Source organism: Garra rufa, chromosome 3 (genome assembly GCF_049309525.1).
Source record: "Garra rufa chromosome 3, GarRuf1.0, whole genome shotgun sequence".
In the NCBI taxonomy this organism is placed as follows: Eukaryota; Metazoa; Chordata; class Actinopteri; order Cypriniformes; family Cyprinidae; genus Garra; species Garra rufa.
The window spans coordinates 58218767-58241051 of record NC_133363.1 but is presented as its reverse complement, the minus strand read 5'-3'; the positions used below and the strand labels follow the sequence as shown (position 1 = coordinate 58241051).

Here is a 22285-nt window from a genome sequence, read left to right as displayed (position 1 = left end):
GAATTTTTAAATGCGAGTGTTGAGCAGTATAGAGTAGTGCTTGTTGTTTCTCGTTCTACGATCGCAAATGCAGACATGGAGTTATGTATACGTGGCACGACACAACATGTAAAAAGATAGATATGAGTCATTATAATCATTAGTCATGTCCCCAATGGATGCAACAAATGCCCTGTTTATAATGGGTTTTATTGTTTCTGCATATGGCATAGAAAAGGGCATAACATTTCAGTCTCACGATCAGCCAATGATTCAGCCAGTCACAATGCACCAGATAGTTGGTCAATCAGAGAACACCTTGGTTTCTATTACGGCTGCACGATTAATCGCACGATGTTGTGAGGCGCGTTTAATCAATGAAGCCGGTACTTTGATTAGTACACTCTCAAAAAGGATGTGTTAATTTTTAACACATTGTTTGTGTTATGTCTATTTTAGCACATTTTGTGTTATTTTGTGTTAAATGTGTGTTAAAAACGAAAAAGAAAAAAAATATCCAACACAGTGTGTCCAACACAATATGTGTTAAATATCAGCCAATCACATTGCTGCTTGCCTCACTTCATGAGCCGTTATTCTACCGGGACAAGCAAATTTCCTTGTGCTTCAAGTTTTCATCGTCAGGACATAACTTCGATGTGTGAAGGTAAGAAATGTTTGTATTTGCCATTATATGTTTTTAGAATGTCTTTTGTGATCCTTTGGAGACGGTCGAGGGGCATTTGGCACATGTAGACCTTTTTCCTGAGTAAACGATGAGCGCCGCCATTACGAATTCTAACGTCAGATTGAATGCTTTTCTGTTCCGGTTTCCATAGGAACCCATTCAAATAGCGTCCATCTGTTTTTAATGTAGCTAACGTCCGCTGCTTTGTGTCATCTACACACTCATTAAAGTGAGGCACTGACAAATGACGGTCATTGCGACATTGCCAAGTGATGGCGCTATGGAGCCATGTGCTTTTAAAAACATTTTAATAGGTTTAACATCAGTTTATTAGCTCGGAATATACCCTAATTTGACTAGAAACAATGCAGACCGGAAATGCAAAGCATTCTTTCAGGTAAGAGTCGGACTTACTTCCGTGTTCAGGAAAAACGTCTATACGTGGTAGCCGGAAAACAGCCTCACGAATGGCGATGCGAGTTGCGCCAGCTGCACATGTCGACGGTGGGAGGTTAATTTAACAAGTTTTATGGTTTCTTTTGGTACATTAATTGTGAACAGAATCGCTTTTAATTAATCATTGACACGTTGTAGTGCTTCACATGAGGAAATGCATTCGTTCGTCGCGTCTTTCTCTTTGAAAATGAACATTCGTGGTGCCATGTATTGTGCAAATTGCCCTAACGCTAACATAATCTCTGATGCTTAAGCTTTTCTTGCCTTTTTAGCTATCACCATTTTACAATATTCGCTATGTGTAGCCTATAAATAACAAAAGTATCTTTATTTTACTCTTGCAGCTTTGAATGGAAGACTCCTGAAGCGCTTGTGGCAGTTACTGATGTGACACGAGACAAACGAGAGACTTCATCTCACGACCCTCACCATCACTTTAATGCTGATAAAAATATGTAAATAAAACTATTAATACTTAAGAGGTTGTCAAATACCACTTTTTTTTATTTAAAGTACAAACTTCATAAACCATTAACAACTTTTCACTCAAGGAACAATTAAAATGTTGAAATGACTGTATTGTGATTGTTTTCCTCTCTTTTTTTTTACCTTTTTGAGTTTTTATGTAATTGTTAGTAGCAGGTTTAATAAATTGTGTTTAAACTAGTGGTGGGCCGTTATCGGCGTTAATGTGCTGCGTTAACGTGAGACTCTTATCGGGCGATAAAAAAAATATCGCCGTTAATCTATTCTCAAATTTGGGTTGGGAGCTGGGTCTAAACTACGCAAGCTATGATGACTTTCACCTTGATAGTTTAACGCGGATGTATACCAAGCAAAGACTATAGAATATGGTCGCGCGTTTACGTCTCCTCCGCCAAAACACAGACGGGATCTCCTCGTCCTCCATTCATAAAAACCGAATCTACTATAGCGAAATGCCACGTAAATTCGTCGTTTTTTGGATTCATAAATCAAATGTTGGTCTGTCACTTAATTCAAATCGCGATATGGACTAGTGTATGTGAAAACTGAAATGCAAAAAGACCGTTTTAATATGAATCCGGTATGTTCCGTTTGCCTAGCTGTATGTATGAATGATGGAGACGCGCTTTTACTACACGCATACTGAAACACACGTGACGCTCCCGGTAATTTTTGGCATTTGCATCTCACATGAACAGATAAACTCAATCACCAAAACTGCTGTGAGTGTCACTTTTACCGTTTCATTTGAGAAAACTCGCATCATATCATACTGAAACTTCACGGCAACCTGTCAAAATAAAAGTACGGTGTAACATGTAACCCCCCCATCAACAAATTGTCATAGAACAGCTTTATGAGCAGTTTGGAAACAGGAGATGAGCCCCTGGTCTAATGCGCCACCTGGCTTGAGAAACCCATTCTCAAAGACTTACTTTTAGTCATTATTTGGGTAGCACACATATTCTGAATGCCTTCAGCAGAATTCAAATTAGCCATTTTAATCTAGATTAATTCCAAGATTTAAATTTAAAAAAAGATAAAAAGATTTAATGCCCACCCCTAGTTTAAACTATCCATTAGTTTGCAGTGTCTTTATTGCATACAAAATTTGTTAAAAAATAACACATACTTGACACAAATTGTGTATTTATAACACAATAGTGTGTAGAAAAAAACAACACATTTTCTGTGTTAGCTGGAATAACACACTGGTGTGTTAACACACAAAGGTGTGTTAAGAAACAACACAGGCTGTGTTATTTTTAACACATCCTTTTAAAGAGTGTAGTAAATCTCCATCACGTGCGTTCAGCTGGAGCGGCAATTAATACACAGAGACGTAAATTGCTGACAAGCTACGCCAAATCGCGCTCAAAATCGCATTCGATTTTGAGCGCGATTTGGCGTAGCTTGTCAGCGATTTACGCCTCTGTGTATTAACTTTCGAACGCTAATCAAAGTACCGGCTTCATTGATTAAACGCGCCTCACAACATCGTGCGATTAATCGTGCAGCCCTAGTTTCAACGATGAGTTTTGTAACAATCAAAGCATTTCAGCAAGGCAGGGCAGAGAGAAGCAACAATAATGTACAGTATGTGGAAAATAATGTTTTTTGAAACTCAAACTGCACAAACACATTGCATTTCAACAAATACACAAAAGATGCTCTTTTTAGCAACATCATATGACCCCTCTAACTGTCATTTTTAATCAATTGATTGTGTATTTTGTATTTTTGATAGTCTTGCGGTAGGAAAAACACAGTTTGGTTCAGTTAAGGAAGAACTTCATTGCTGTTGAGTTTGGAGAATGTAGATTGAAAGCTTTAGGTGTTACATTTACAAGTTTTGGCCTATGGTTAGAGAGTTAGAGAAAGTCCCTACCCCTGTTTGTACCATAACAGCATGCTGGTTTTGTCAGGCCAACATAATTCGACCAGGCAAGAAGGACGAATGCCTTCAGTTGCTCAACCTTGTGCTGTTCATCATTGTCTCTTTCAGCATGCTGATCTACTACCTCCAGTCCATCGCTAGATCACTCAAAGTCACCAACAGCCAGCTGAGACTGCAGCTGCAGACCGTGAGTTGCTCGAAACTCAATATCATCATGATGTATTTCAGTTCATTTAACAGATCCGTGATTTACAATAAGGAACCGGAGCGAAACAGGATAAGGTCTTTGGATTTCATATAATCTCATTTCTCCAGCAGTTTATTTTATAACGCTAATTAAATCTCTTCTTGCAGGAGCGCACGGACGACAAGAAGAAAGTATTTCAGTTAGCTGCAGGTACTTTGTCTATAAACTATCTTCATTACGAATACAAGAGAACGTTTCAGGCCCATTTCAGACTGCTGAGCAGTAACGGCCAAAGTTATGCACTCACAATATATAACGTCATAAGCCAATATCAGCTTGTCACCAGTTGGCTGGACATTTGGGTGTGTAAATGTGTGATTTACAGCACGTCTGCAGGCACCTGAGGGCGGCGATAAAAAGCCAGAACAAGAGAGCGACCTCACTAGTGTGGAGTCATCTGCCCGCTCCACCTCTCCTCCACGTCGCAATGGCAGCGTTACCAACTTTGAATCTCCTGTCCGCCAAGGCAACAGCATCCGGACCATAACGCAGTCGGCTTCACGGCCTGACATCCCTAGAGCCGCCGGAGCGACACGGAGCCCCTCTGTCCCCGTGCGGCAGAAACATAAAGCGGAACCAGTGTCTAGTAGGTCTGTGGCTTTATATTGCAATTCACTGCTGCTTAGCTTCCATGCATCTGCAGTTCATGAAGCTTCACTGCCCTCCATTTCTGCCCATATAGTGCTTTCAGAATGTACAGCAGCCCCTCAGTTCCTCAAAGACAAGTACGGCGAGTGGAATACATACCCATCAGGTTTGATATCTTTGTGAAGTTATAAATGAATAATTTTGTTTCTACCTATGATGGTAATCTATTAAAGCATTGTTTCAGTGTTGAATACAAATGAAGCTCTATTAACAGCATTTGTGGCATAATTTAGATTACTGGAGAAAATAATATCTGTCCTTGTTTAAAAAAAAAAAAAAACATGATTACAGTAGTGTTACTGAACCACAAAACCAGTTATATAAAGGTAAATTTGTCACGTAAAAAGTTGAAAAATAAGCTTTCCATTGATGTATAGTTTGTAATATTTGGCTGAGACACAACTAAAAAATCTGTTATCTGAGAGTGCAATATATTGAGGAAATTGCCTTTAAAGTTGTCCAAATGAAGTTCTTAGCAATGCATATTACTAATCAAAAAATTTTTTGATATATTTATGGTAGGAAATATTTACTTAATAAGCTATTTATTTTTTGGCATAAAAGAAAAATCAGTGGACCCATACAATGTATTTTTGGCTATTGCTACAAATATACCCATTGTCCAGGGTTACATTTCAAATGTAAAATTCAGCCTTGCATTAAAGGAATAAATTACATTTCAACATAGTCAAATTAACAATATCTCTTTGAAATTGTAATAATATTTACATTTTTTTGTTCTTATTGTATTTTTGATCGAATAAATGCATCTTTGCTGAGCATAAGAGACGTATTTCAACCAACCTGAACAAAAATCATACAGAACCTCGCATTATTTATTTTTTTCCTCAAAATTATGAGTTCACATCCTAAAATAATTTTTGTATTTGGCCTATTACTACCATTACTATTTGAAAATCTGGAATCTGAGAGTGCAAAATATTGAGAAAATCGTCTTTAAAGTTGTCCAGTTGAAGTTCTTAGCAATGCATATTACTAATCAAAATTAAGTTTTTAAGCTTTGTAACGACACAAAGTGAGTGATTAATGACAGACTTTTCATTTTTGATAATGTTGTGTCTGTGTACTTTATCCAAATATTTGGGTTGTTATACTGTGTAACTTGTACTTGATATGCATTAGGATGCGTAAAGCAAAATTCATAACCAGACGTCCTCTTAGAAAATTAGTCTCCGCTCAAAAAGTATGATTTAGACAGTTTTACTGACCAAACAGTAAACTGCAGTAAAGTTTTTCTGAATAATTAACGCTAAGTGCTTTAAAAAAAGTAGAAACTTTAGCTTTTTGCTATTAAACCCTTCAGAACAGTCTCGCTTGACTTGAATTGTTTATGTGCATTACTGTAAATGTGCCTTTTCAATTTATTTTTAAACTGAGGGACAAGTCAAAAAATGGTGATCAGCAATATACCACAGTTAAAGACAATTCTTCTGCAAGCACTTAACTTATCCACAACTATAACCAAAACACTTCCCTTACTAATTCCCCAAAAAAGAAAGAGTTCTCTCTTTCTCTGCTCTACTGCATTTCATATTATACTTGCTTATATTATACTTGGCACTCTGTGACTCTGTGGCTTGTGATGTTGTTTCTTTGTAGGTTGCATTGGGTAAAAATGTTTGCTAAAGGTGCAGTAGAGATGCTATTCATAGAGCTTAACTTAAAGGGATGGTTCATCCAAAATGAAAATTCTGTCATTAATTATTCATGCTGATGTTGTTCCAAACCACAAATTAAGATATTTTTATTGAAATCTGAGAGCTTTCTGATCCTGCATAGACAGTGACGGTACTGACACATTCAAGGCCCAGAAAGGTAGTAAGAAGATTGATAAAATGATCCATGTGACATCAGTGGTTCAGCCGTAATTTTATGAAGCTAAGAGAATCTTTTAGGTCAGAAAGCTCTCGGATTTCAGAAAAAAATATCACAGTTGGTCTTACAGGTTTGGAATGTAATTAATGACAGAAGTAATTAATTTTTGGTGAGCTATCCCTCTTTTTTCTCAGATATTTATATTACTATATTATGTCAGATTTTGAATAGGGTTTTCAGTGCTTGCACTTTGAGAGTAAGACTTCATTTGGCTTCACCTTTCATTCCATTAAATGCAATGCACTTCATACTACTTAATTAAAGGAACAATTCACCAAAACTGCAAACATAGTCATCATTTACTCACTCTCATGTCATTCCAACCCTTTATCATTTTCTTTTTTTCTGTGAAACACAAAGCGAGCTCTAAGGAAGAATGTGGTTAGACTGCTTTTATGGTGCTTTTAGTCCTTGACAATATAAATCACCATGCAGTTTTTGCCTAGCATCTCTTTTTTGTTTCACAAAAGAAAACAATACAAGTTTTGGAACGACATAGTAAAACTGCAGATTTGGACTGTTCTTTTAACATAAATTCCAAGCCACATCATATGAGTAAACGTCTGTTTCTTGAGTGTATGCAAGGTAGGGTGAATATGTGAAAGCATACATACTCATGTCACATTGCGTTTTCTGATATCCAGGCATTCTGCGTACTTGGGCAGCACCAGCGGTTCCAGCCGTTCCAAGTCCTATCACAATATGGCCTACAACCCGTGTCAACGGTATGCCGAGAACATCCACTCTGATCCACTGTTTCGGAAGACCATCCGACCCATGCATACCGAGCCTGGCGTAATCACGGCTCAGAGCTACGTGGGCCGCAGGGCACATAAGACACGCTATGTCATCGTCAACGAACATGAAGCTCGCAAGAAGCTCATGCGCTCAAACACACGCGCACCAAGACATTACCGTCTTGCAGATGAACCAACAGAGATTGTAGAGCTTTATCCACGTAACGTGAAGTGCTACATTCCTCGTACTCCTCACCGAAGCCATCAGCCACACCTTAGTGAGGAAGAGGAGGAGGAAGAGGAAGATCCAAAAAGCAGCACGAGAAGGGGGTCGTTCAGACAGTCGAACCGTCCCCGATCGCTGACGGATCTTCAACACCCTGCACGATTCTACATTGGCGATACCATAAACAGTCAGTTGTCTATGGAGCAGGGTTTATACGGTGGTGATGAAGAAGAGGACGATCAGGAAGATGAGTGGGTGAACAACCCTCAAACCAACATCCGAGGCCCAGAGTCGGCTCACAGGTACGGCGTACCATACGTCAAGCCCAAGACCAAGCACAAAGTGGAGCCGTCGCTGACCGAGTCAGATTCGGCATCGCTGGCGTCCAGTAGTGATCAACAAAACAGCAGCACGGATCAGTACATCCAGGTTATTCACAACAAAGAGAAGTACCTGAAGTCCAGCGCCAAGCTGACCAAAAAGAAATCCAAGAACAGTGTTAAACTCAATGTGTCTGGTACTAATGATCTTGTCTGCTCCAACGTTTAACCTGTTTAGAGCTAAAACAGAGATTAGGGCTCTGTTCGCAAACACTGGTAAGCTGTTTAGGTGTGTTTCATAAGGTAGGTTGCATTATTATCCTGCCTTCTACAGGCTGGAATACATATCACACGACTTTTAAAATCAATGTTTTGAAGAATTTATCCTTTTTTAAATCAAGCCGTTCTCAATATCTTGTCAGTGTGACGTAACACCAATAGAGGCCGCTCCCACGATAAATTGATTGACACAGCGGTCTTACCTTAGACCCGCACCGAGTGAGCTCTAACAATCCGATCGCCATTGTCTCAATGCCAAAACAGGGACGTAGACAAGAATGGCTCCTAAGAGATTGAGGTGTTCTGTTGTTGGATGGAATAATGAACATAGTAGTCCTTATTTACTCCCGACATCTGACATCTTCACTTACAGCAGGAGTACTTTAGCCACGTTTAGCCGCATTTAGCAGCGAAACTTGCCAACAAGCACATTGTTAGAAAGGCCATTTGCAAAGATGCATAAAAAACCCTTATACTCACTTCTGCTGTGGGTGAAGCTGCATCAGGAACGATTTGCATGCACATTGGCAAGCGTGTGTAGACGGCGATCGGAGTTGGACTGTTTCAGCTCAGTGAAGGCGGGTCTAAGGTAAGGCGCTCATGTCAATCAACTATCGTGGGAGTGGCCCCTGTTTGCGTGCCATCACACTGATGAGAAGCTAAGAATAAACTGATTTACTTTTACTGATTACTTATAAAGATTATAAAATACCACTGGGTGGATTTTTATCATTGTAGGGTGGTTGTGTACACAAACTGTCAACACACATTAATGTTAAAACAACATGTAAAAGTTAGTTTTGCATCTTATGACCCCTTTAAAGGAACATGCAATAGAATGAGTTGATTTTTTGCAGAGCTGATTTTGACAAGGTAAAATGGTGTTTTTTTTACACTACTATTGAGAATTTTTACCCTAAGTATATTATAGACTTTTCATTAAGACCCTAAAGAATCATACGAACTTGTGGAACATGGGCATCCGATGACCCCTTTAAGTTGTTCCGAACGCAACAAACTCAAGAGACATGCCTCGTTATTACAAGATGTGACCAATAAAAACAATATGTTTTCAAAATTGGCTTAAAATATTAAACCCAGCAAAAATCCATTTATCCATCTTATTCTTTAACACAAAAGTAAGTCTATGGGTGAGCCTTCTGGTTCATTAGCTGCTATGAGAAGAATAACAATGTGCAGTAAATACTGTAGTAAAACAGTTTGCACCACAAACCAGTGTGCCTACAGTTATAAAATGGTAAGACACACCAATTTGCAATATCAAGTGAGCAAAGTGAGCTGTTTTCGTACAGCTAAAAATAGCTGGATGTCGATGAGATCGGAAAACAGACCCAGAAAATGTACAAATTGCCACACCCATGCTCACGGAAAGAAAAATGTGGATGACAAAGTCCGGTAAATGGTTAAACAGTTTGCATTACAAACCAATGGGTTCATAACTAAGACAATACTTGAAAATAATATGGTAAGACACAATTTGCAATATCAAGCCGTAAAACTAGCTGTTTTGTTAAAATAGCTGGACACGGATGAGACTGGAAGCCAGACCAATAAAATTTGCAAATAGTCACGCCTATTCTTACGGGCGTGATAAATTTAGTGCATTTCATTCAACTCTGAAAAATATTGATTTAAAAAAAAAAAAAACTAAAAATTTACTGTTTTACTTGGTTTTCACTGAGGAGTATTCCATCATTAGCGTGCATGCAAATTACAGATTCTAAACAAAAGATTCTGTCTATGAGGAGGACCCCTCCTTACAAGTCAACTGCTTATGTTTTGCTTATGGCAGTAGACAGCAAGGCAGCTTACTAGAATTTGGAACAGAGCCATTAATTCAGTGTAATACATGCAGGTTTATCATATAAAAGTTGCAGTTTTGCATTGTAAAGCACAATGAAATGACTAGTATGTAAGTGTACTTTGCATGTGTCTAGATTTACATTAAATCTAATATACAAATTATAATGTTTGGACATTTGTAGATTCTGCTAATTCAATATTGGGTGTGTATGAAAATAAAATCATTTTAAAATAAAAATGTAAGAATTAACCCTTGAAAATCCCACATCAAACAGTTTTTCCCTTCAGTGTCTGTGAGGACTGTGACCTTGATCCAAATGATCATGGGCTACCGGTGAAAAAATTATGTAAGAGTTCCCTCTAAGCACTTATGATAAGCACAACACTTTGAATATCAATATTCAGATTAACTGATTGAAACCAGTTAATAGCCAGTTCCTAAATTATTACATTTATGAACTATTTTAAATTGTTACAGTTTTAAATATGTGACCCTAGTCATAAAACCAGTTTAAGTTATCATGGCTATATTTCTACCTATAGCCAAAAATGCATTGTATGGGTCAAAATTATAGATTTTAATTTTAGATAAAAAATAATTAGCATATTGAGTAAAGGTCATGTTCCATGAAGATATTTTGTAAATTTCCTACTATAAATACTTAATTTTTGATTAGTAAAATGCATTGCTTAATTTAGACAATTTAAAGGAGATTTATCAATATTTTGATTTGTTACACCCTCAGATTCCAGATTTTCCTATTTTCAAATCTCCTATCCTAAACAAACCATACATCAATGGAAATACCATTTATTCAGCTTTCAAATAAATTGACCCTTATGACTGGTTTTGATGTCCAGGGTCACATATGTGGTGACGGTCTTAGGTTGAAGAAAGAATATGTCTTAAAAATAAATAATCTATAATTGAGTCCATGAGGGTTATGATATTGTGTTGTAACTTATAAGGAAGGAAGGGAGCAAAAACAGTGAGTGTTTGTTTATTTAATAATACAACAAGTGTTGGTGATAATGCATTACAAGTAAGGCAAGTTACATAATAATTACTTTTTCCAAGTAACTAGTAAAGTAACATTACTTTTTAATTGACAAAAAAAATCTGAGTTACTTTTTCTAATAACGGCAGTTACTTTTTTCCTCCATTTATTGATTTTAAAGCTCTCCTGTCCACATGTTGAGAGAAATTGTGAGTAAGATGTTACTTTAGTTCTAGAATAAATGTGAACATGCATTAATTCATCTCACTCACTAAAAAAAACATTTCTAAAAAACAGCATTCCTCAAAATGAATAAAAACAGTGAAATTCAATGCATACCTTCAAAAATGAAATATGTTAAATAATACAAATATCCTTTATGTATTTAATCCCATTTCATTAACCAATGACTTTACTGCCGACCTTCGAAGATCCAATTCATCCATACTAATAAGCAAAAATGACTCAAGATAATCTAACATTTGTTCATTTTTAATTGCTAAAGAGTTGACATTTTTTCTTATGCAGTCTGATGCACAGACATAAATTTACTTTTCTCTAAGCCTGAGGCTTTTGGCGTAAAAAGGCTTTTACATTTGCAAAAAATAGAACTTTTCATATAAAAAAAAATAAGCAAGCCCTGCCCAAATTTAAAAGGTAATGCAAAAGTAATGTAACGCATTACTTTCCATAAAAAGTAACTAAGTAACCTAATTAGTTACTTTTTTTAGGAAGCAACTCAGTATTGTAATGCATTACTTTTAAAAGTAACTTTCTCCAACACTGCATACGACAAGGGGACGAGTAGTTCTGTAAAACAGGATCGACCTAGAAAACTCAAATTCCCAGAATGCAACATTCTTCTGACGACCTACAGACCAAGGAAGTGGCCTTTTACAGTTTTTTTTTTTTTACGTATGATAATTTTGTGGCATTATACGGGTTATTAGTCTCTCTTTTTATTGTTTTGATCGCGTATGTTTAATGGAATCGTTCCGTTGATCTATATAAAACTATCGATTATTATCTGTCGCAGCCGGTCAGTCACGATGACAGTCACTGTGATGATCTGTAACTAATGAATGAACTGAAAACATCTGACCTATAATAGCAGAAACTGGCAGATGTGACTGTAGCCACTCTTAGTGTATGGATATTGCGCGTAACGCTATTTAGACAAATATCCCGGAAGAATCGAAGGTAAATTGTTTAATTTGAGTCCATTTAGCAGGTCGCAACCGGTCACTCGCGATATAACGCTTTAATACATGTGCTGTTAGAGGACAAGCGATAAAGTGATAGAAAATCATCATGGATTATATACAAACAGCTAGGTCAGTGGAAGATCGTCTCTTGAGCTACAGAAAAGACGAGTCCGGATGGAAAACATGCAAGAAAACTGTAAGTATTAAACACCACTGTGTCTTTTTGCCATCTTTTAGAGTTGTCTATAAACAAACATTGTGTTTTCTTCCTAGAACGATGTTGTGGTGTATTGGAGACCCTCTTGTGAATTCGCGGGATATGTGTAAGTATAAATTTGTAAATTACACTACCATCCTGAATTTGTCATCGTGACGTCATATGTGCTGACTTCTCGTGTTCATGTTGTATGAAGACTCGTTTATCCAGCTTTATGTTTGGGTGCTATCAATATTGTAGATCGGAAATGCAATAACAGACATATTCGCAGACAAAAAGAAAGATTACTCCATATAACAAATATTAATTGGAGAAAGGCCTGGCTTTTACCAAGTACATTTTGTATATCTAATAAGGTTAAGGAGATTCATTATAAAATTCTTCATAAAATTTATCCTGTTAATTTATCTGTTTTTAAATATTCTGATGTCGATGAGTCTTGCTCCTTTTGTGGCTTTGTTGAGGAAACAGCTGCCCTTTTGTTTTTTGATTGTGGTGTTACCAAAAATGTATGGGTTGACTTAAAGGAACACTCTACTTTTTTTTTTCGAAATAGGCTCATTCTTCAACTCCCCCCGAGTTTATAAATTGAGATTTACTGTTTTGTAAATCCATTCAGCCGTTCTCCTGTTCTGGCGATATCACTTTTAGCATAGCTTAGCATAGATCATTGAATCCTATTAGACCAATAGCATCGTGTTCAAAAATGACCAACGAGTTTCGATATTTGTCCTATTTAAAACTTGACTCTTCTGCAGTTATATCGTGTACTAATACCGGCGGAAACCGCTGCGATTTTCTAGGCCAATAAGATTAGGAACTACACTCCCATTCCGGCGTAATAGTCAAAGAAGTTTGCTGCCGTAACATGGCCGAAGCAGGCGGAGTAATATCACGCAGTGCCTGAAATTAGTTCCCAGCTAGGTTCAAATATAGGTCTCTGCGGAACAACAAGAAGGTTTTTTCCAATTATTGGGCGTTTTCAAACCGGGCTAGGCATTTTCCAACCATCCATTCAAGACCGTACGGAAGCCTGTATATAAGCGGAAATGCGTTGTTATTATTATTTCTCGTTTTTTCATGATTTTTACTATTATGTCGATATCGCGACAACATTTATGTAAAAATAAAATATGTGGATAAAATACAGGCTACAGTACCTTTTTTTTTTTTTTTTAAGTGTTACATTAAACTACTGAGAGATCTTTAATATGGAATTCTTTCATAAACCAAATTTCCCGCCTTTATGTTATAAGATACATATATTGTATAATAGCCTGTGAGTGTGTATTATATCTTCTAATATTCTCTCCTACCTGCATGCAATTTTCCTCTAAAAAAAGCTAAAGGTATTAAAAATTACTTTTTACTCAACTATTTATAATTACATTAGATTTATTTTCGTTTTTCGTGTGTGTGAACGACACAACATAAATCAAGTTTATCATTTCACCGCTTTCTCGCTTTATCACTCATGTCTGATGGGAAAAGCGTATTCAAGAATTAGGAATCGCCCACTCAGGTTTTAGCAAACCAGGCACAGAGGTTGAAAAACACCTACCCCATTGGAAAACGCCCAAAAATTGAGGAACACCTTGTGTTGCTCTGCAGAGACCTCATTCTCACTAGGTTAGCATTTGCACATGTGCTGCGTGATATTACTCCGCCTGCTGTGTCCATATTACGGCAGCAAACTTCCTTGACTATTACGCCGGAATGGAAGTGTAGTTCCTAATCTTATTGGCCTAGAAAATCGCAGCTTTACATTTTCCACCGGTCTTAGTACACGATATAACTGCAGAAGAGTCAAGTTTTAAATAGGACAAATATCGAAACTCGTTGGTCATTTTTGAACGCGATGCTATTGGTCTAATAGGATTCAATGATCTATGCTAAGCTATGCTAAAAGTGATATCGCCAGAACAGGAGAACAGTAAAACTCAACTTATTAAGCTCATATATTTCTAGCCTTAAAAATGTGACCCATTCTATCGACCTCAGAGATGTTATTTTCTATTATGAAAATCCAAAACAATTGTCTGTTGAATATGTTGTTAACTTTCTTATACTGAATACAACATTTTTCATTCATAAGCAAAAATGGCTTAAATCTCCTTTTTCTTTTTCCCTTTTTTTTTTTGCTGAACTTTATTAGGTTGTTTCTTCTCTTACACTTACAAATAACAAAAAGAGTGCCAAATTTTTGTTGCATTATGACAATTTTCTAAAAGGATGTAAGTTATTTTTATGCTTTTCTTTTCTATATGGATTATGCCATAATTTGATGTATGCAAATCCAGAATATTATTTTCCGTTTTTTATCTTATGATTGTTCCTTGTAGGAAGTTGTCAATGTCTATTTTCCCTGTTCTTGGATATGTTGTACACGTTTTGCAATAAAAAAAAAAAGTTGTATAAATACTCTAGATAGTGAAACTCCTGTTATCATATGAGATCTATATTATACACTCATTAATATACATTATTCAGCCTGTGAGACTAAGATCAATACATATCCATACTCATGCCGTCAGGGTATGGAAAATAAATCCTTAAGAGTCGAGGACGTTTCTCTTTTGAATATTTGACTATAGCTGTAAAATATTTAACTTGACAGATATTTATTTGGTAATCACCAGGTTAGTCTTCAAATAGGGAATGTTTTGAGTACTTGCATTAATATAACTGTGTTTTGGACTCCTGAAGAGCTAAAGATTTGATCATGCACTGCAAAAAATGCTTTTCTTACTTAGATTTTTTGTCTTGTTTAAATTCTTAAATCAAGAAGGATTTTCTAGACAAGTAAAATTATTTATTTTTTTCAGAAAAAACTTGTCAAAATTAAGCGTGTTTTAGCTTGAAACAAGCAAAATAATCTGCCAGTGGGGTAAAAAAAATAATCTTGTTTTCAGTTTGAAATAAGATTTTTTTTTTTTTGCTCACCCCATTGGCAGATTGTTTAGCTTGTTCTAAGCAAAAACTCACTTAATTTTGAGTAGTTTTTTCTGAAAACAAGCACATAATTTTTACTTGTCTAGAAAATCCTTCTTGATTTAAAACTTTTTAGATAGATTTGTTGTCTTGTTTCCAGCTAAAACTAAGTAAGAAAAGCAGTTTGGTGTATAGTACTTATTAAATTAAATCTATATGCCATATGTGGATGCTGCTTCTATTAGAGAAACCTTTAGATTTTTTTTTTTAATTTGTAAACATACACTTTAGGTTTGTTTTATTGCTTTTCTATAATTCATTTAATATCTATAATTAAACATTACATAATATGGAACATTAAGTTACCACAATGTTATTATTTTGGACATGTAATATATATATAATTATTTTTATTTATTTTTTTTAACAAAGAATTATCGGATGCAATTAATCGGCACTAATTTATTTATATTTAAATGATCACATGACATTTTCTAGCATTTTGCATGGTGTCAACATCGTGTGCAAACATGACAACAGTGACATTAACCTTTGTCCGATATGCATGAGCAGTGATTGTGTGTTCTTTGGGGTTTCAGGTATAAGGGGGAGGGGATTGTCAATGGCAGTCCAGAGAAAGTGTGGGACTGCTTGAAACCTGAAATCAACGGACTCCGTGTGAAATGGGATGCTAATATAAAAAAGTTTGAGCTGCTTGAGCAGGTGTCTGCGGTAAGAAAAACACAAATGCACACCCATATGAAACAAGATCATTGTTAGGTTCAATCATATGACCTGACCACTTCCTCTTTCAGGTGTAAGGAACAGGGGTTTTTTCAGTATTTCGGTATTCCTACGTAAATACTTTTTAATGTTAGAACACGTTCTTGTGTCCTAGTTTAATGTGCACAGTCAGCTATAAGTAGGCCATTTGTTGGCTAACATCCTGAAAAGGGTAAACACTGGGCGAATGGGACATTGATCTATTTGTTTGAGCTTACAAATCAGCCCTAAAGCAACATTAGTTCAACCAATAGCATGAGTTTGAAGGAGTCTGTACGATCACACTGCAAAAATTCTTTTCTTAATTAGATTTTTTGTCTTTGACAAAAATATCTAAAAATTCTTAAATCAAAAGGATTTTCTAGATGAATAAAAATGGTCTTGTTTTCAGAAAAAAACAAGTTTTTGCTTAGAACAAGCAAAATGATTTGCCAGTGCGTTAAGCAAAAAACATATTTAACAAGATTATTTTACTTACCCCACTGGCAGATTATTTTTCTTGTTTCAAGCAAAAACCCACTTAATTTTGACTTGTTTTTTTTTTTTTCTGAAAACAAGACAATTTTTACTTTTAAGAATTTTTTGATATTTTGGCTGGAAACAAGTAGTGATGCTCCGATTGATCGGCCACCGATCACGATCGGCCGATATTGGCTTAAAATAGTTTGATCAGCGAACCCCAAAAGCGCCGATCAAAAAAGCCGATCACTTGACATAAATTACTCGCGCGGCTTTTTCACAGGTAAACAACAGCAGAGTGGAGCTTACCAGTGGCAACATGAGTAATAAATTCCTTATTTGTTTTGTAAGGGTAGTCTTGTTATTGTGCATGTGACTAAGTTGTGCGTGTACAGAGCGCTGACGGTAGTTCTGCCGGAGACATTCAAGTTCTTACGGTTTCATTCTCTGCTATCTTCAGCGAGTGCGGCAAATGTGCGTGCCTAAATGTAAATGAATGTATCTTTCCAGGGTATCCGCCGATCCTTAAAAAGTCTTAAATAACGTTTTCCTAATATAAGGCCTTAAAAAGACTTAAAGTCTTAAATTCAGTTTCGATAGGTCTTAAATAGTTTTGGTTACATTTCCGCTAAAATATCTTCAGCCTTCATTACTTAATTTAGGTCCTGATGGAAAATATCAGGTAAAGCATAAAGAAAACGCCGTTCTAACAGCGTCTTTACATCCATTTTGACAGCTCCCAGCACCCATACCGTAAGTGCGTGATTAGACGTGCATTCAAAAAAAAAAGTGCGGCTGGCGTGACCGTGTGTTTTCAAGATGCGACTGGAATGACCGCAGTGTCTAATGAGATTTTTTTCTCCCCCTGCGGTAGTTACTGCGTCTTCAGACAGAATTTTAAGATACATTTAAAATGTTTGTTTTTTTTTTTATTCTTGCCTGACCGAACAAACAGCCTGATTAAAACTGGAGAGACAAAATTAACCAGCGACGCATCGAAAGGCAAGAAAGATTCCTATTTTAACACAATCAGCATAAACCGCAATTGATAATGGATAGATCTGGTCTATTTGTGGCATAATTTAACAAATGAGCGTAACAGCACACATAAAGAAGCTCTAAACACACTACACTTGGGGAACAATTGAAAATGTATAGTTTATTTATGACATGATATTGTTCAGTAATATACCAAGGGAGCTTTTTTCTGAATATTCTCACAATTACAAATGTTACAATTTTAGTTTAATAAACTAGTTAGTCAAGTAGTTACTTACATTTTAGACAAAATATTTACTGTTTTGTTCTGTTTCACTAACGAAAATAGTTCCAAACAAAGATCACAGCAAAAGTATAGCACATTAATTTTACTTTTAAGAATTTTTAGATATTTTGGCTAGAAACAAGACAAAACATCTAAGTAAGAAAAGCAGTTTTTGCAGTGCAGAGTCAGACATGTACACTGCAAAAAATGATTTTCATGCTTTAGGACTTTTTGGTTTGTTTCTAGCCAAAATATCTAAATATTCTTAAATCAGGAAGGATTTTCTAGACACGTAAAAATTGTTGTTTTGTTTTCAGAAAAAATCAAGTTAAAATTAAGTGCATTTTTGCTTGAAACAAGAAAAAATTATCTGCGAGTGAGGTAAGAAAAATAATCTTGTTAAATAAGATTTTATTTGCTTACTCCATTGGCAGATAATTTTGCTTGGAACAAGCAAAAACTCACTTAATTTTGACTTGTTTTTTTTCTGAAAACAAGAAAATAATTTTAACTTTTAAGAATTTTTAGATATTTTAGCTGGAAACAAGACAAAATATCTAAGCAAGCAAGCAGTGCAGTGCAGAGTCAGACATGTACACTGCAAAAAATGATTTTCTTACTTAGACTTTTTGGTTTGTTTCCAGCCGAAATATCGAAACATTCTTAAATCAGGAAGGATTTTCTAGACAAGTAAAAATTGTCTTGTTTTCAGAAAAAAACAAGTTAAAATTAAGTGCATTTTTGCTTGAAACAAGCTAAATAATCTGCCAATGGGGTAAGCAAAATAATTGTTTTCTGTTTGAAATAAGATTTTTGTTCTTACCCCATTGGCAGATTATTTACCTCATTCTAAGCAAAAACTCACTTAATTTTGAAAATAATTTTACTTTTAAGAATTTTTTTAGATATTTTGGCTAGAAACAAGACAAAACATCTAAGTAAGAAAAGCAGTTTTTGCAGTGCAGTGTCAGACATGTACACTGCAAAAAATAATTTTCATGCTTTTGGACTTTTTGGTTTGTTTCCAGCCAAAATATCTAAATATTCTTAAATCAGGAAGGATTTTCTAGACAAGTAACAATTATTGTCTTGTTTTCAGAAAAAAAATAGTTAAAATTAAGTGTGTTGCTTACCCCATTGGCACATTATTTACCTCATTCTAAGCAGAAACTCAATTTATACTTGTTTCTTCTAAAAAAAAAAAAATAATAATAATAATTTTTACTTGTCTAGAAAATTCATTTTTAGATATTTTGGCTGGAAACAAGGCAAAAAATCTAAGTAAGAAAAGCATTTTTTGCAGTGTAGGGATACCTGTTTAAAAATAGCCATTATTCTTGCCATTTCACTTCAAGTCATCATTAATAATTGTTATTTCAAATTTCCATTGAGATGTTCATGATGCACATGGCATTGAAATGATTTAGTACATGCAACAGTGCACTTCTAAAGCACTTCATTTTCATTTCCTAGGATGTTTCGATCTGTCGAACGGTCACGCCTTCGGCTGCTATGGGCATTATATCACCTCGAGATTTTGTTGATGTCATTTCCGTTAAACGCTATGAGGATGGCACAGTTTCATCAAATGGTATGTTGGGTTTAACAGGATATGAATCAGACACTGTTCCAAATAAGATATTGATGCTGTTATTGATATTGTTTTATAGCTACCAATGTAAGCCATCCAAACTGTCCTCCTCAATCCCGCTACGTCAGAGGCTTCAACCATCCGTGTGGATGTTCATGTGTTCCTGTGCCAGGGTGAGTCTCACGTCTTCGGTTCATGTAATACAAACATCAGACAGCAGATGGTGGCAAAAAATTGCTTTTGAATTTTTTATCAATTGCATAAAATGTTTGCCTTTTTCTCTGTAGGGAACCAGGCAAAACACAGCTGTTCAGCTTTTTCCAGACTGATCTTGGAGGTTTGCTTCCTCGTTCGGTTGTCGATTCATTTTTCCCTTCAAGTATGGTGGAGTTTTACAGCAACCTGAGCAAAGCTGTAAAAACACTGAAATAGCATCAATGGCACTTTATAGAAAATACCCCCCTTTAATCTTAAATGTGAATATTTTAATAATTTGACACTTAAATGCATTTAAACAAGCTTTAGTGCAAAGTGAATTTACCTTTAGATTTATTCCTGATTCTTCCAACTGCTATATGTGTTCATACACACTTGCACATAGACCGTTGTATACGTACAGAGTACTGGAACGCTTTGTTTGCCATATTATTTCAGAAATTCTGAAAATGATTGCACAAAATGATTTACATTTATGCATTTGGCAGATGCTTTTACAGGGTTTCTGCAGATCATAGTCTTAATTCGCTCTTACACAAATGAAGGCCTTAGAAAGTCTTAAATTGGTGCAGAAAGTTTAGTAATGGAATTAAATGTTGCATGCACTGCATCAAATGAATATTTTCCTTAGTATTTTTGTCTTGATATTTTGCTGATTCAAATATCTAAACATCCCTTAATCAAAAAACGTTTACGTGAGATGCAAAATGAATATATGAAGTCTGAAACTAAACAAAATTAAGTGAGTTTATGCTTAAGGTGAGACACTGCAGGCAAAAACACAGTTTCCCTTCCGGAGGGAACTCTACGCTGCGTCCTGGCGGACACTATGGGAACTGCCTTCAGCATGACCGGTTCTGAAACAAGCTATAGAACAACGACAGTGAACTTGACACTGGCCGGCGCCAGCCCGGGACGTCATCAACAGGCGCCTGCACAACACCATCTTTTTGTCTTCAGAGTCCTCCGTTCTAGCGAGTGAGTATAGCGATGGGGAGACGATCCAGCGCCGGCGTGGCGGCAGGCCTGGATTCGGGTACCTAGAGTCTCCTCTCCGGTTCCCCTCACGTCCGTTCGGCTACCTGCCCCTTCTTTTTCCCCCTCGCCAAAGACTCTGGGGCTGGGCCGATGATGAGATTGATACTCAATCTGATGGCCCGGTATGTGAACAGTAAAGACACTTTAATAAAATATTCAAATATGTATGTGTATGTTTTCTTTTGTCTACCAGCTCCGCTTGGGTGATTGTTATTGCAGTTTTCGAGCTCCTCTTGAGTTCTACTGCCACCAAGTGCCGAGTGTAGCCAGGTCTCCCCTCGTTTTATAAAAGAAAACAGTGTGTAGAGACCTCCACTCGTAGAAATCCCCTCGTGGGTTAAGCGTTGTCAGGTTTGAAACCTCCGCTAGAGTAAGCTTGGTATAGACATGATCCAACATACATATACATACGAGAATATGTAATAAAAAACCCTCTTGAGCGTTGTTAAGCTGCTTCAAGCGAAAAAAAAAAAATCGCTCTGCTGAAGCCTCCGCTCGCTCAAACCCTGCTAAGAGTAATACTCTTTTTGCATGAGTGTAGTCAGGTACCTTCCCTGTGTATATTCATATACACACATGTGAGACCTCCACTCCTAGGAGTTTGTGTGTCAGGGTGAACAGAGCGTCGTCAAGGCTCCCTCTCTGAGAGAGAGAGATGTTTTACTGAAGCCTCCGCTCTCTTTAAAAAGCCCCGCTTTTAAGTAGAAATCTTATATATTTGGCTGTTAGGCCCCATCCTGGGCCTCGCTAAATTATTTTCTGGTATTGTGACTAAAACCCAATCTGCCAGAATTGAGTGTAGCAGGCCTTTTCCCAGAAGGCCTCCTCTCTGTGAAGTCCTCTGTAAAGAGAGACATATAAAGATAATACTTCTTAGCATTGAATGTAGCCAGGTCATTCTTAGACCTCCATTCATGAGAGCTTTTATTGGTTTGAGTGTCGCCAGGCTCCCTCTGTGTGAGGTATTTCTGTTAAGCCTCCACTCTCCAGAAATACAGGCCGAAACACAATATTGCAGCTCTACTTTTCTGTATATGAGCCCTTTTCGTGGACCTGTCACTACAAGCGTTGAGTGTAGTTAGGCCTCCCTTCCTCGAGAGGGTGTGCATACCAAGGCCTCCACTCGATAGAGCTTCCTCACCTGAGCGTCGTCAGGCTTTGTTGCGCTCGAGAGAGCCTGTAACCATTAAAGCCTCCCTCGCTGAAAGCTCCGCTTCCGGGTTCTGCTATCGCCCGGGAATAATATAGGTGTCTTCCTCGCTACGCTTAGAGCACCTCCTCAAATCCACGTTAGTGGTGATTACTCACGCAAGTTGTTTTGAGCATTCCCTAAAATCCACGTGAGTGGTAAGTGCACTACTTAGGCACTTCACTAAAATCCATACTTATGGTAAGGTTCCCTCCCGTAAAGGCAGGGTCCTTTCTGAAATCCTTTACGGTTGGACCACGCAGGGAAATCCTCCGTGCCCATTTTCGAGTTGGTTCCAAAACCCTTAAGTTTTTTCAACTCCTTTGATAAGCACAGTGTAATAGGTCTCCTCTCTGTCACAGCCACAGTACTGAGACCTTCACTCTCACAGTTATAGCAGCTAGCAGGCCCATGGGTGCCTCGCTGACTATTTTTTTGGGGGAGTGCTGTCTTCCACTCACCAAAAAACTAGTGTTGCAGGCTTCTCTCTCTAGAGATGCAGTCTCGGAGCCTCCACTACACAGAGCTAGGTGATAAATGCTATTTTTCATTATTTGCTCTACTGTGAGTATTTGCCATTTCTTTGAGCGTCGAGTGTAGTCAGGCCTCCCCTCGCTTAGAGCGTTTCACTTTGAGGCCTCCACTCTGAAGAGTTTCCCTAAGGAGAGCATCGTAGGCCTCCTCTCGCTTTAGAGAGTCTTTCTGCTGAAG

General features: G+C 36.9%; 2 protein-coding genes across 2 annotated transcripts in view; both read left to right on the top strand.

Moving 5' to 3' along the window:
- The window catches only part of LOC141331398 (transmembrane channel-like protein 3), a 47569-nt gene extending 37649 nt beyond the window's left edge, over positions 1-9920 (top strand). The window contains exons 19-23 of the mRNA XM_073836444.1: positions 3615-3693; positions 3861-3903; positions 4079-4351; positions 4435-4507; positions 6942-9920. Coding sequence (XP_073692545.1) covers positions 3615-3693; positions 3861-3903; positions 4079-4351; positions 4435-4507; positions 6942-7809 — 1336 coding nt within the window. The 3' untranslated portion in view covers positions 7810-9920. The remainder of the gene's footprint in view (positions 1-3614; positions 3694-3860; positions 3904-4078; positions 4352-4434; positions 4508-6941) is intronic.
- A 1707-nt stretch (positions 9921-11627) lies between these two features.
- On the top strand, positions 11628-20115 carry stard5 (StAR related lipid transfer domain containing 5). Its single transcript, XM_073837554.1, has 6 exons — positions 11628-12082; positions 12160-12209; positions 15634-15766; positions 19014-19131; positions 19211-19304; positions 19419-20115. Exons 1-6 carry the CDS (start codon positions 11993-11995, stop codon positions 19561-19563), a joined length of 630 nt encoding a protein of 209 aa, XP_073693655.1. The 5' UTR covers positions 11628-11992; the 3' UTR covers positions 19564-20115.
- The last annotated feature ends 2170 nt before the right edge of the window (positions 20116-22285 follow it).

What these genes read in the sequence shown, in the direction of transcription:
- stard5 (XM_073837554.1), top strand. Translation starts at nt 11,993, where the DNA reads ATGGATTATATACAAACAGCTAGGTCAGTGGAAGATCGTCTCTTGAGC. An exon ending in TGCTTGAGCAGGTGTCTGCG is followed by an intron (nt 15,767 to 19,013) that starts GTAAGAAAAACA and finishes TTCATTTCCTAG; the next exon opens with GATGTTTCGATCTGTCGAAC. An exon ending in TGGCACAGTTTCATCAAATG is followed by an intron (nt 19,132 to 19,210) that starts GTATGTTGGGTT and finishes ATTGTTTTATAG; the next exon opens with CTACCAATGTAAGCCATCCA.